The sequence below is a fragment of the Lissotriton helveticus genome, chromosome 6, assembly GCF_964261635.1.
Source record: "Lissotriton helveticus chromosome 6, aLisHel1.1, whole genome shotgun sequence".
In the NCBI taxonomy this organism is placed as follows: domain Eukaryota; kingdom Metazoa; phylum Chordata; class Amphibia; order Caudata; family Salamandridae; genus Lissotriton; species Lissotriton helveticus.
Window position 1 is genome coordinate 1,543,082,768 of NC_136067.1, and position 15,597 is coordinate 1,543,098,364.

The 15,597-nt window shown below is 49.2% G+C and overlaps 1 protein-coding gene across 1 annotated transcript; it reads left to right on the plus strand.

Annotated features, from left to right (window-relative positions):
* Nucleotides 1-6,139: 6,139 nt before the first annotated feature.
* NKX2-4 (NK2 homeobox 4) lies at nt 6,140-8,605 on the plus strand. Its single transcript, XM_078647052.1, has 3 exons — nt 6,140-6,500; nt 7,956-8,398; nt 8,444-8,605. Exons 1-3 carry the CDS (start codon nt 6,140-6,142, stop codon nt 8,603-8,605), a joined length of 966 nt encoding a protein of 321 aa, XP_078503178.1.
* The last annotated feature ends 6,992 nt before the right edge of the window (nt 8,606-15,597 follow it).

The following is a 15,597-nucleotide window of genomic DNA, read 5'->3' on the forward strand; positions in this document are numbered from 1 at the left end:
ATATATATATATATATATATATATATATAAAGCTCCAGTCACCCAACGTGTTCGGGGGCACTCCGGGAAACAACTCTCACCCGAGACTCGACAGCTCACAGGCCGCGACCTGTGAGCTGCCGACTGGAGCTTTATATATATATATATATATATTGCATTACCTTTCTTGAATGTGTGGCCGGGCCATGGCAAGTTATACGGCGCATTAGTTATAAATATAGCCACCTAAGCAGACCCAGAGTACAGTGACGCATAGTGTGAAGCAGTGGAGATTATGCGACATCGACAAATTCTCGATGCAGCGGTAACAAGGTGAGATTTCTCACTTGCGCGCTAGTAGAATTTATTTCATCACTTGCTCTAACTGCCCACGAGTCCAGCGTCGGTCTGGAAATGCCTGCCTCCTCTGGGCGTACGTGTCCCTTCCCTCACACACACTCAAGGAAACAAAACAACAACCGACTCCACAACGCGTTTTTGCAGGATTTAAAATAGCGCCGCTTTTTTTTTTTTAAACACAACAAAAAGTTAAACAAGGCGGCCCCAGCTTGACGCGCTGTTAATTGTTCCATGTTTGCATGTTGGGGAAAGTGGCAAGTGCGGTAAAGCTCTTAAATAAATAGAAGTCGGTGTAAACAACTAATTACTTTCTGGGGGCTGTTTGGACTCATTTCTTTTACATTTTGATGCGCAAAAGGCTCTGAAAGGAGCACCTGCCCGCGGAGCTGGCATCGTACGCGGGCCGTGCCTTTGAGATGCGGTGGGCACGGATTTCCAGGCTCAGGGGGGTTTTGCGCCGAGAGGTGCGCGGTGCGCACGGTGTGTGCGTCTGTGTTTCCAAAGCTCAGCTTAACACCGGGGCTCGTCCCCCGGCCCCACAAGCGCTTAGCAGATGTTTACAACCATTGGGGTGTTTTTGAGTCGGGCAATTAATTTAAAATGTTTTGGTTTTGTATCGAAAAATACGCGAGCGTGGAAGCTACACACATGGCCCTCTGAAACTAAGAATGTGTTTGAGGCCCTGCTTTAAATGGGCAATTGGTGTCCGGTACTGACTACCTGCACGTCATTCATTTGAACGGGTAGTACCAGCACTTCTCGGCACCTTTGCAATACACTTAATGTGGTAGTGCCGGCACTTTTCGGCACTGCGCAATACACTTAATGTGGGAGTACCGGCCCTTCGTACTACATTTAATGTAAGAGTACCGGCACTTCGCGGCACCGCTGCAATACATTTAATGTAAGAGTACCGGCACTTCGCCGCAATACACTTAATGTGGGAGTACCGGCCCTTCGCGGCACTGCGCAATACATTTAATGTAAAAGTACCTGCACTTCGCGGCACCGCTGCAATACATTTGACTGCACCGCCACTCAGCAATACATATAATGGGGGGAGTAACGTGTACAGGCCTTCTCGGCACTGCTGCAATATATTTAATGTGAGAGTACTGGCCCTGCTGCAGTACATCTAATGGGAGTGTACCCCCACTTTTCAAGAGTAGACAGGTACTGTATGCCAGCACTGCAGCAATTCATTGAATGGGGAGGGCCTCTATGCCTGCACTTCTCAGGAGCAAACGGATACTCATTCGCAATAGATGTTTCTATAAAGGGGGATATTATCTAATGCTCGCACGCAGTGACGCAGCGTCCAGAGGCGCAGGTAGCTCACTCGGTGCAGACACAGACAGCGAGGCCTCCGCGCCTCACCAGAACACTCGGGGACGGGGTATGCAGCACCTCACAGTTCAGCTGGCACTTAAACCATGACCGTAAAAAACAAGGTGTTTATGTCGGTAACCTTCGAGTTTCTTAAAATGTTACGCCTAATTCTAACCTTAAGAGGTCGCTCCGAAAATGTGAACATTTACTCAACAAAACACAAAAGTTAGTTTAAAAAAGCCAGTCCTCTTAACGCAGGTGTGTTTTCGTGATAACTGTACACTCGGCCACAACGTGGTGGCAAGCAGCCCGAGAGTGCGCTTCGCCGCCCCGCAGTCGGGTAGGGAGCGCTATATGAATCTTGCAGATGCGTCCTTTACGATTAATCACGTGCGTGTCGGATATCAAACTGGAACGGATAATTCACAAAATAATTCGGATATAAAACATCTGCTTAAAAGAGCGCACTGCACAGCCCCAGTGCTCGGTTGCATGACGGGAATTTGCTGCAAGAAATGAAGGCAGGAACCACGCACATGTGTTCATTTGCCTTCCGGGGTCACCGACGCCTTCCTCGACTGTATTGCGCGGCTGATGGACCTGGGTAGAGGTGTCTGGGTGTTTCCAATAGCGCTACAACAGGTGGCTGATCGGATACTATTTTTAATGACTGAATGTTTTATATTTTATGGTGACCGAAGAGCGAAATCGTTGTTGATGTTTATACGTGCGATTCCTACCGCAGGAACTCTAATCTCCGCAGTAAATAATAATAATAAAAAATAACTCTTGTTTCTCGGTTCTTAAACTCAGTCCATCATCAAATATTTCATTGCGAAAAATGTCCTCCAGGTGAACGAATTCCGAGCAGTCGCCAAACACCCCATTCTGGCGCTTCCCTCAGTTCAGGAGGTGAGGGAGACCCCCGAGGGGCTCAGCTGGGGTTAGTGGAGGAGGGTTCGCCGGCTCCCTCCGAGGCTCTGGCAGTCCGTGGGTTTGGAGGGCCCCGTTGTGGTGAGTCAGAGGCGCCGCTCTTCCTCCAAGGCTCTCTCTAGTTTCCCTGCAAGGGCCCTCGGCTTCCTTCGGGGCGCTTACTTCCGGTCAGTGGATGAAGAGGGGGCCCCTCGGCTCCCCCTGGGCGTCATTCGTGGTCAGTGTGTGATGATAAAGGCCCTTCAGCTCCCTCCAAGACGCGTAGGTATATTGGGTGCGTGTGGAGGCCCCTCTGGCCTCCATGACTGGCCCCGGTGGTTAGTGCGTGTGGCGGGCCCCTCTGGTCTCCATGACTGGCCCCGGTGGTTAGTGCGTGTGGCGGGCCCCTCTTACCTCTAGGGCGGGCCCCTCCTGTATACCGGTGGGTAGTGGGTGTTGGGGGCCTCTGGCCTCCATGACTGGCCCCGGTGGTCAGCGAGTGTGGCGGGCCCCTCTGGCCTCCATGACTGGCCCCGGTGGTCAGCGAGTGTGGGGGGGCCCTCTGGCCTCCATGACTGGCCCCGGTGGTCAGCGAGTGTGGGGGGGGGCCTCTGGCCTCCAGGACTGGCCTCGGTGGTCAGCGAGTGTGGCGGGCCCCTCCTGTCTCCCGGTGGGGAGTGAGTGTGTTGGGCCCCTCTACTTCCCCCAGGTCTCTCGCTTGCGGTCGGTGGGTGAAGAGCGGCCCTCTGCGCCTCGAGGCGCTCCATAACGGAGTGAGAAGGGCCCTCTTCTCCTTCGGGTGCTCTGACTAACTACTGTTGGGGGCGCCCCGTCCCTTCTTCCAGGGCACTTACGTGAAGTGAGCGAGAAGGGCCCTTCTACTCCCCCGGGCTTTCACGTGAGGGTAGAGTGCTCAGAGAAGGACCCCTGCTTCCCCCGGAGCTTTCCCTGGTTAGCGGCCCCTCTGCACTCCGAGGCTCTCACTTGTGGTGAATGAGAGCGAAGGCCCCCTCGGCTTCCCCCGGGGCTCTCACTTGTGCTTAGTGCGCAGGAAGGGACCCTCTACTCACCCGAATCTCTCGCTTGTGGTGAAAGAGTGAGACGGGCCCTCTCTCTGCTTCCTCCGAGGCTCTCCCGCGTGGTCAGTGAGAGAGAAGGCCCCCCCTCTGCCTGCCCCGGGGCTCTCAGGTGTGGTCAGTGGGTGAAGAGCCCTTTGCCTTCTTTAGGACTCTGCTTGCCCTTAGAGAGCGGGAAGGGTCCGCTTTACTTCCGCCAGGACTCTCACTTGCAGTTAGAGGGCGGGGAGGTCCCCTGCTCTCCCTCCATGACCATCCGTGGTCAGTGGGTGAGGAAGGCCCCTCCAGGACTCACTTCCGTTAGTGAGCGCCGGTGAGGGCCCATTGACTTCCTCCTGGACTTGCACTTGCCGTTAGAGAACAGCAAGGGCCCCTTTACTTCCTCCAGAACTCTCAATGGCGGGCAGTGAGGGTGAAGGGCCCCTTTACTTTCTCCAGCGCGCTCAGCGAGCGGGAAGGGCCCCTTAACTTCCTCCAGCGCGCTCAGTGAGCGGGAAGGGCCCCTTTACTTTCTCCAGCGCGCTCAGTGAGCGGGAAGGGCCCCTTAACTTCCTTCAGCGCGCTCAGTGAGCGGGAAGGGCCCCTTTACTTTCTCCAGCGCGCTCAGTGAGCGGGAAGGGCCCCTTAACTTCCTTCAGCGCGCTCAGTGAGCGGGAAGGGCCCCTTTACTTTCTCCAGCGCGCTCAGTGAGCGGGAAGGGCCCCTTAACTTCCTCCAGCGCGCTCAGTGAGCGGGAAGGGCCCCTTAACTTCCTTCAGCGCGCTCAGTGAGCGGGAAGGGCCCCTTTACTTTCTCCAGCGCGCTCAGTGAGCGGGAAGGGCCCCTTTACTTTCTCCAGCGCGCTCAGTGAGCGGGAAGGGCCCCTTTACTTTCTCCAGCGCGCTCAGTGAGCGGGAAGGGCCCCTGGCTCCCTCGCTGCGGTGCTGGAAGCCCGGGAGGAGGCTGGCTCGCGCCCTACAAGGCCAGGGCCTTGATGAGACACTTGTCGCCGCTGCCCGGATCCGGGAGCTCCTTTCCTGATAGAGGACAGGAGCGGAGGCTGCGAGACGAGCACCTAAAGCCCAAAGAAACCCTGTGCGCAGCAGCCACAAGCATCGCTCACAAGAGGCCCTTGCGGCCGAGATGGCGGCGGGCACTCCATGCTAGTGTGCGTCCTTGTGTGAAGAGGGGTCACGCGCAAAACCTACACACGTGCACTGTGCGACATCCCCCATCGGAAGCATTCTGAAAAAACATATATATTTTCATTTGGTTCTGAACAGTGTGTGTGTGTGTGTATATATATATATATATATATATATATATATATATATATATTAGCGTAAGTAACCTGTGAACTATCCTCACAGAGACAGCCGCCCAAGATCTTCGGATTGTGAAGCCAGTAGTCACCAGTCACTTCAAGATGCAATGAACTTCTTTTGTATTAGTTTCCAAATGTGAGTACACCAAAGAGTAATAGACGCGATATATATATATATATATATATATTTATATATATAGAGAGAGCGATAGCAGGGAAATCTGGCACTTCCAAGTTTTAGGCGGAGAGCCCTTAGGTGGCGCACTCAACAGCACCACCGACACTTCACACGAAAACAATTCTGACGTGTGGTGTTGCATAGTGCTCCACATAAAGTTGTTCTGCGCCTAAAACTTGGGAACTACCCAGAGTTCCCTGCATTCTGAGCCTGGAAGTGTGTGTGTATATAGATATCACACTCCGTGCCCACAACATACATTATACATTTACATAACCCACACGAGATTAGATGCAGCCAGCAGCCCCGTGATGTTAAAGGCGACGCGCTCTGGATCGCCACGTGCGCAGCCCTATGTGGGATGTTTATTTAGGCCAGAATCCACATACAACTGTATGGTATCGTTATATATTCCCCTCCATATCCTATCACTGAGTGTAAACACCTGTCAAGCCCTTGATGGTGCAATGATGAACCTGAAAACATAAAGGCCGTCCACTTTAAGGGGTTTACCGCATGTGTGGGCCTGTTGTGGTACACACAGGAGGTGCTGTTTACATCAGTTACACTGGGGCGCCCTTCGTTTGATTGATGTGTTGGGGCCTGGGGAGAGAGGGTACTCGACAGGCCCATCCTGGCGTGAGGGTGCTCACCCTCTTCCCTACACCCACTAGCAGACGGGGGCCAGGCGGGCAGCGGCTCGATGTCCGCCTGACGCGCTCCAGGCGCACGCAGCAGCGTGCTGAGATAGCTGTCAATGATGAACATTGTTTGCAAGGTGCTCGTGGCTCCTCCTCTTCTCCTTTCTGCCTTGCAGCCCCCCCCCACCCCCTCCCCACTCGTGTTCTTTACCTCTCCCCCCGCCCTCGCCGGGGAGTCTGCTGTAAACCTGGCGCCGGCTAAAGTAAACCCGCCATAAGAGCAGCGCAGGGCCCGCAGCAGGCGCCCCCTTCCGAGAGGGCAGCGCGGGGCGGACCCACCCCTGGCTCCGGCCGCCGAACCATGTCGCTGAGCCCCAAGCATACGACGCCCTTTTCCGTGACGGACATCCTGAGCCCCATGGAGGAGAGCTACAGGAAGCTGGGCGGCATGGAGGGCGCGGGCGGCTTCCCCCTGGGAGCCTACCGGCAGGGCCAGGTGCCGCAGGCCGCCATGCAGCAGCACGCCATGGGCCACGGCGCGGCCGCCGCCGCCTACCACATGCCGCACGGGGTCTCGCAGTTCAGCCACGGTGCCATGGGAGGCTACTGCAACGGGGCCATCGGCAACATGGGCGAGCTGTCCGGCTACCAGGACGGCGTGAGGGGCGGCCCCGCGGCCGGGGGCTGGTACGGGGCCAACCCCGACCCCAGGTACTCCACAAGTAAGTGAGCACTTCAAACTTCGCCGTTCGGCCAATTTCCGTCTTTGGTTCGATCGGCGAAACGAATTTAGCCATTTTTACGCACGGGGAAATTAGATACAAAATGTAAATGCCAACCCCTAGCCGCAATCCAATAAAATAAAATGATTATGAATGCCAGGTGTAAATTCCTGGAGATTTTGGGAACACGTGTTTTATGGTTGTGCCATTTCTACTAAAGTTGGTTTACTGGACTAACGAATTTTTCGTTAGTCATTTAACGGTTACCTGCTATCGATTTCAGAAATAGATAAGGACAAATAACAATGCATAATCTGTCAGTCGTTAGGGAATTGGAATTTCCTCTAGTGCTACAGTTATATTGAGATGTGTATTTATATTTCAATCTGTGTGTTCAAAGAAATGCCTTCCATTCTATCTATCTATCTCTCTCTCTCATATATATATATATATATATATATATATATATATATATATATATATAAATCTGTAAAGAGGCACTTACATTAATGCATTTATTTACTTTTCTTTGCGTACTTTTACACTTTATTTTAATAATCCTGCCTAAAATGATGTAAAGCAAAACGAACGTGAGATTTCAAATGAATTACAATTACATTAATAACCATTTGGCTAATGCGATGAAAACATGTATGGAACATTCCATTTATATACGAATTATTGGCAACAAACGGAGCGAGAGAAACTAGGCAGTCGGCCAACATTTTTTTATCTGAATTATTAAATCAGACAATAATATTAGTTTACAAACAGAATATAAATTTAGCCCGACACAGGATCGCAGCTCTTACTTTATAAAATATATTTTATTTATAACACGGCATGTTTTGTTGCAGTGTATGGGCTCACGATGAAATTGATTTGACTTAAAATGAGCAATCGAACAGCAAAAATCTCCTAACTAAACATATAAGTTACAAACCATACGAATAAACATTCCAAATACACAGATAAACGAATAGCTACAGTCTGTGTGTATACATATATTCAACATCCGATTGGCATATATGGGATATCAGTCACCTTGAAACACCTGTTTAATTCAATTTTTCGTTTTAAATGCACACATTGCAGGATTAAGAGTTTCCCGATAAGAACCCCTTGCTTACGCCTCGATCATGCATGCTATTTCCCACCTGCAGACGATGCTTGCTTTACTGTTATTTTCCGTCTGCAACAGATCTGTGCATGGCTGTTTCCTCCTAGTGTAGATCAGTGCATGCTCGTGTTTACACTTAATTTTCTGCAGCAGGTCCGTCCATAATGTCTTCACCCGCTCCTCCGCGCATGCTGGTTTCACTTTACTCCTCTCAGATCAGGCCGTGCCGCTGCTTTCCCTTTGCTCCTCTCTAGGTGACCAATGCATGCTGTTGCTTTTCCTGTGCGTTGGCTTCGTGGCTGTGGTTTCTTTCACTGACACCCTCTTTTGCTCAGTTTCCAGGTTCATGGGCCCCTCCGGCGGGATGAACATGGCCAGCATGGGCGCGCTGAGCGGGATCGCCGAGGCCGCCAAGTCCATGGCCCCCCTGCACGCCGCGCCCCGCCGGAAGCGGCGGGTGCTCTTCTCGCAGGCGCAGGTCTACGAGCTGGAGCGGCGCTTCAAGCAGCAGAAGTACCTGTCGGCGCCCGAGCGTGAGCACCTGGCCAGCATGATCCACCTGACGCCCACCCAGGTCAAGATCTGGTTCCAGAACCACCGCTACAAGATGAAGCGCCAGGCCAAGGACAAGGCCAGCCAGCAGCTGCAGCAGCAGGACGGCTCCCTGTGCCAACAGCAGTCCCCGCGCAGGGTGGCAGTGCCCGTGCTGGTCAAGGACGGCAAGCCGTGCCAGGGCGGCTCCAGCACCTCTGCCTCCAGCCAGGGCCAGCAGGGCGGGGTGGCGCTGCCGACCTCCAGCGGGGCGTCCCACCAGCAGCAGCAGCAGGTGAGCGCCCTGAGCCAGGCGCCAGACCTGGACGACATGTCCCCCAGCCCACCCTCCATCCACAGCCAGGTGGCCGGCATGCCCCAGATGGACGCCTCGGGGGTCGACTACAGCAGCGGAATGGTAAACGCCAACCTGCTCTACGGCAGGACATGGTGAGGGGCGAGGACCACTGTGCCAGCCACAGACTCGTGCGCCCACATGCAGGGCACGCGGAGGGCCCGCCACAGGTACCAGTGGTGATTGTGCCAGCTTTCTTGGGACTGTCGGGGAAGCGCACCTAACTGGGGGCGGAGAACATTGAGAAACCTGCAAATGCAGTAAAAACACGAATATCTGTGGGTTCAATAGATCATGAGCGGTTACCCCCCTTTAAAGGAACTAGATCCGTTATTTTCCAGGTATTTAATGAAAGGACCGTGACTTTAAGTAAGTGGGCCAACATTTCACACTTATTACACTTCTCAAAAGCTAACCCTGCCGCAGCCCCGAGCACTGACTCAGACTTGAAAGTGGGCATCTTCGACTCCAGTGGAAAACTCACAGTAGACTTCTTGAAGAGTTTATTTTCTCCTAGACGCGAATTAATATTTGTACAAGCCACTCGCCTTCCCCAAGCGCAATCTAATGTGCGATTGAAAATAAGTGTTAAAACTTTGTCGATGAGGCGCTCAGATGACCTCAGCCAGTGGAAGAATCAGAGCGTCCACAGTGGCGACGAGCCAACACCTCTAGCTGGGAGGCTCGTGACACCGATTAAGGAAGCTGGGGTGTAAGGACCCATGTAGGGACGGACTTGGACTCAAGTGGCGACCCCAAGCCGACCCGCTCGGATGTTGGAAAGCTCCACCTCTGCAGATCCCAGCCCCACGCCGTTTAATTTTAAAACAATCCTTTGAGTGAACACTAACATTTACTAAAGGCTTCGCCTCAGACACGTGCATCACCTACCCAAAACTCCAGAGAAAACCTCTCAGCCACAACATAATATCCATACATTATAGATCCAAAATAGGTAAAGTTAAGATTGGATGCACTACAAAATAGTCGTGATGAAATATTGCAGTAAACCATATTTTAAGGTTGCTGTAAACAATGCTCGAATCCCGGCAGGTCCAACTTGGCGCTTGTTTCCTCCAAGGGGGAACAAGTACCACGAATTTCGGCAGTGTCCGTTATTCAATCACATACAGGAATTAATTTAATACGGTCCGTTTGAAATGTTTTATTTTGGGCCAGCCACCGGTTTAGGTTAGATCCCACAGAACTATTAAACACGCATCTAAATCCTATGTCAGCTAACAGTCATATGAGTGTTAAAAAAACATACAACTGAGGAAAGGTGTAAAAAGCTCCTTAGCGCAGGCAAGTTACGCCCGAGTGTACTGGTCGAAAATTCAACTGCATTAAACAAATGATTTAGTTCGACAAAGTCCATTTAATTTTATAAAAATCAACCTGTTACCATGTGAAGGGAATTTTGTAAATTAAAGAAGCATTTCATGTATTTACAGACACTCGGTAATAGCACGGATTAAAAACCGGGCATATGGGCCCTTTTTAAGGCTTGTAGCAGGAATAATGTATCAAAACAACAAGCCCACAGATTAAACACCGTGTAGACTAATAGTTAATTATTCAGATAGCAAAGAAGTTTTCCAGGCAAAATGGCTCGCTTTCCAAATTTTCAGAAATGTGTCCACCCCTTTCAAGAGCACTAATTTGGCTTCTGGTTTCGAAAGCAGAGGGAAGCCAGCTGAAAGGCTCTAGTTGTGGACAGCATCGAAGCCACTTACACCCACTCTTCCATAAACAGAACCCAGGCTGCTTCTGTGTTTACAAACAAGATGGCGGCTTCAATAGGCCTTTAACTATTCAACACAGACTAGGACAGGTCATCTTAGTTCTTTGCATCCCAAACAGCGCCCAACTGTTTTAAAAAATAAACCACAACATAGCCGGAGCTCTGTAATAGAAGAGAACTAAACACAGTGGCGGCATTGATATTTCGGGACGGTTGGAAGAGGCCCGCCATGATTAGTGCGGGCCACATGCGTGAAGTATGTGAAACTCATTAACTGAAGAGGGTGACAAGTGCATGCAGCCTGGACAAGCTGCCCACAGCATCTTTTTAATACCCCCAACAGGGAGCTATTTGTAAACTTCACTGGGAGCCTTTTTGATTAACATCCCGCAAACACAGATTAATTTAAAGAAAGGGCAAAGGCTCCTATTTTAACAAATCTTTTTAGCAAACAAAAACATTTATTAATCTGTAGATATTTACATTTGGTTTTAAAGATTATATGCACTTAAGTTATCAAACAAAACGGAAAACACTGGATGACCGAACATTATATTTTAAACAAAAAAAATGTGTTTATTTTGCAGACACGTTAAGTAGTTGTAAAAAAAGTCAACACGTGGTACCCAGTGCTTACGCGTTCTAGGACAAGGTAATTGGGGACACAGCATCACTTCTGGCAATGGACTCATCCCTAATTGTTCTAATGGCCTCAAACATGCACTGTGTTACAAAATCACTCAAAGTTACCTGCAACCTGTTCTAACCTCTCAAGGCAAAGCAGCATAAATTATGGCAAGAGGACACGGTTTCTCAACTCGCCTGTTCGACAGGCTCGCTCAGATGATGGTATGACTTGTTTTCACATTGTCCAGGTACTGTTTTTAAGATCAGATCATGTCTTCAGTTTGTAATGTATTTAAATGACGTCAGAGCACGACGTGAACTTTCATTGCACCCCTACCGGTCTCCTGTTGTGTGTGAACGGCCCCTCACTTTGTAGGCCAATAAAACTGACCTTTTTCAACTTCGACGTTTAATTATTTAAAGGGTTGGCTATGTTGATGATTGTTTGCTAGTTCACTTATAAATAATTTTGCTCTGGGAGATGTGAAATTTCCGTTTGTAATGCTCTGTTTGATGTGGTTTTACACGCGCAGATATTTTCACACACAAATCCGTAGCAGCAATTCAAAACGCAGGTGTACATTTTAGTCTGAAGCGCAATAGTTTAAGGGGCAAAATAACTTTTTTCAAACAAAAAACAAGTGGAAAGAGACTTTAATTTATAAATGTGTGCCAGGGTCGCTGTTAATGACATTAATAATTTAACATAAGATTAAGACAATTTTGTCCTCCGAGCACAACACAAACAGCAACAGATAAGAAGGGAAAGTGACCAGCAAATGTTTTATTCAACTTCCCCCGAGCTCATTTGTGTTACGCCACACGCACACTAAAAGTAGAACATTTAACTTTAACCCTGCCGATTCCCTTTTCAGTCACCAGTGAACCAGCAGACTGCACTCGGCAGGCTGTTGCCATCTGAAGTACACACCCTGGCCTGCTCACGGTGCAGTTTAACCGGGAAAATCATAGCCTGACTAAAATGATTTGGTATCCATTGCCTGATCAGGATTTTCACTTTTTGCCTCTCTCCCACACTGGTGCACAAAAATAAAAAAAAAAGGGAGAATTTTAGAAGGGCGGTCGTCCTTCCAGGACAGTAAACCGAGGTGGTCTTTTGAGTCGTTTTTAAGTTGCCCTCTGAGACGACAGGTTGGGCAAGTGTCTATGTAATAAGATGTGTGTGGAAAAGGCAGACTTGAAAACACACCAAGCCTACTCTGGTCTCGCGACTGCAGTTTGAAGGATGCTGCTTACTACCCGCAGAGCGGGTCCACACTTCAAAATCAATCTGCGGCTCAGCTGTAGTGTAGGGAATGGCACAGCCCTCGGCGGAGGCCGCAGGCATCCTGGCACCCAAACCAAAGGCTCTTGGAGTAGGGACTGGCACAACCCTCGGAGGCGGCAGCTGACTGGAGCAACCCTCCGAGGAGGCCGCAAACAACCTGACAGCAAGCAGGTTTTTGGTACAGCGACTGGCACAGCCCTCGGCGGAGGCCGCAGGCAGCCTGGCACCCCTCTTGGTGTACGGACTGGCACAAACCCTCGGAGGCGGCCGCCGGCAACATGACAGCAAGCAGGTTTTTGGTATAGGGACTAGCACAGCCTGGCACGCAAGCAGAGGGCTCTCAGTACCTACCAAAGGTATTCGAACGGAAGGGCGTGGTGGGTGAAGCCAGGGCCGTCACTGGAGGCTGATTAGCCAGAAAACAGAGCAGAGCACCAGAAAAATCTCATGCGAGTACTACCGGGACACAATTTCATGAGGAAATCAATACCAGTATTTGTAAAGCGAACAATTATCAGAGGGCGTCAAGGCACTGGGGGCCGTCGGGAAAGTTAAGCAAACTATTGCCCAGAGTCACATGGGTTGGGCTAACTTGCCGCAGACGCCGGGGATCGAACCGTGAGCCCCCGTGTTCAGGAGTCAGTGGCCCTGTGCCAGGAACACCTCATTTGCTGCACATGTCATCATCAAAACGTGCGAAATGACGAACATTAAACTGGTTATGACCCCAAAAAAGTCTTAGCTGTACCTCACACGAAAGCAGCAAGAGATGGTCGAATTGCTCGGTGAAGGGTTTAGTGATTAAGTTTGTTGCATTCTGAAGGGCTCAGGTTCGGTTCCCGTTAAAAGAAAAGGAGTGTCCAAGGGCGAAAAAATATATATATTACATTGGGTAGCAGGGAACTCATTTACAGCGCCACAGAATGCCAAAAGAGCGGAGCGAAAGGTGGCAGAAAACAAGAAATACATAAAAAAAAAAAGGACAGCTATTCAACTAGAGTGAGTGGATACAAAAACGCATTCACGTTTCACTTCATTAGGTCGTTTAACACATACTCTAACGACATTAAAAACCTATGGAATGCCGGGAGATGGAACGTGAGGGCATGGAATGCAGCAGGTACCTCGGAGCCAATCCGCGGGGCCGGAAATGGCGCACTCCTAGTGGAGAAGGGTCTCAACTAACAGCGCTTCAAACACCCGGCCCACTTCAAGCAGCAGGGAACCCGAACACCGCGGGAAGGACTTTATACAATTTTAAGGCACAGGTCGGTAAACAACAACAGTGGCTACTTTCACATAACAAGGCCAGATGCCAGAACAACCCAGTGCACCCTCATTTCCACGCACAGCCCTGGTAGGAAAACCATCATCTGCAGGTCAGAGGCAGAAATAAAGCAAGAGGCCTTGTTGCCACTTGCTGTACACCGGGGGAAATTAAATCACTCCGCGGAACCGAAAAAAGAGCGACAGACTCTGGGACAAAGGCAGAAAGTACATGGTGCTTCCATAACTGAGTAGCCACAAAGGAGAGTGTGATATATATATATATATATATATACACACACACACACACACATACACGTGCATATTTACTATTTATGAGAACCGATGGCCCTATGCTGTGCGTTTTAAAAGGGTGTGAACAGGAGTCTAGAATGCCCCCAGTCACACCGAGTCTGCTAGGGTGCACCAAAGAGGGCAAATAAAATGCTGAAAATGGACTATTGAAGTCTTCCCTAGATTGGCTGCACACCAATCATCTAGTTCTTAAAAACGATGTTCTTATGGGCGGGCATCAGAAACGCGTGAAACTTACCAGGTCATTCAAATCCAGACATTACCTAACCAGAATCTCAGAATGTAAAGGGCTCAGATTCCGAGGGCGCTAATGCTTGGAACAATGCAAATGGTACACATGCACAGAACATTCAATGCCCTAAAAAATGGTAATCATTTCATATTGATGTCGCTAAACAGGCAAAAGCGGCTGACTTTCAAGCTAGGGGAACCGGGTTGAAGTTGGGCAGGAGGCTCAAACATCCTGTGATTCAGGCCAAATTACTCATCGTCCAGTGCCTAAAAAAAAAAAAAATGTCGTCTATCATGCAACTGGTGCTCATGTAAAGCACCATGGGGTCGAGTTCCCGCTATATAAAACTGCAAAAATGACATTTACTTAATAAGGACCTAGAAATACTTCTGTCCAACAGTAGACTATTCCATACTATTTAAATTTAGGATTCTGTGACCAGGAAAATATATTTGCCAAAATAACATGTAGAGTAAGAAAATTAATCACTAGGAAGTAAATGAACAGATTCGTCTGTGGCCAGTGTGATTTCCTCTGCAAAATTTAGGTCGAGCAGACGGATGTTTAACAGGAGTAAACTGCAGAGGCAGACGGTAGTAGCCGTTACAGCAGGCTCACACCCCTTTACTACAGGAGTAAACTGCAGAGGCAGACCTTAGTTAGGGTGACCAGGCGTCCCCGTTTTGCCAGGACGGTCCCTGTTTTTAACCAGCTGTCCCAGCAAATTTCAAGAAATGTAGCTCATGTCCCCGTTTTTAGAGAGGGTCGACTGAAAACGGTAGAAGGTGTTTATGTTTTACAAAGCAGGGATAGTTAGCAGTTGTTTCAAGAAATCAATTTAATAAAAAGGCAAGCTACTGGGCTTACAAATTGCATTTTATGTATGTTCTTACTGCCTGTTCTGTAAATCTCTGCTGATGAGCGCTCTCATCACTTGAAGTAAAATTGTAGTCCTTCTGTTTTTGTGAAATGTCCTGGTTTTTGGCTTTAAAATTCTGGTCACCCTACCTTAGTAGGCGTCACACCAGGCTCAAGCTCTTCTTTAAAAGCCAGAGTGGGCAAAGCATATTAAAGCTGGTGGACTTCTGTAGCAAATAAAATGCCGTTTACTTGAGTTGAACACTTTCTTAGTTTGATGTTGGGAAGAAAAAGTGTGTGTATATATATATATATATATATATATATATATATATATATATATATATATATATATATATATATATATATATATATATATACACACACATATATATACACACACACATAGTTTTATCCCGAACAGTTTCCTATCACTGACTAGTAAGAAGGTGCATCGGTTAATATTGGCACTGCCAAGATAATAGCTGGCACACAAGGACGGGTTCAAGCAGCAAGCAAGCTTCTCACTCGCTGGTACTGCTAACCGGCGGCCAGCACAGACTTCTTGTAATACAGGGAATGCTGCACAGCCACTGCACACCCTTACTACACAAACAGATTTACGGAGTGCAGGCGCTCTCCAGAGGACTAGAACACATGCAGAGAGCAACATAGCAGCTTCTGAACCTGAAAACAAGCCACATCCTAACCCTGCAGTCGACTCCACACCATAAAGACACATGAGGAACAAGAATCGATGA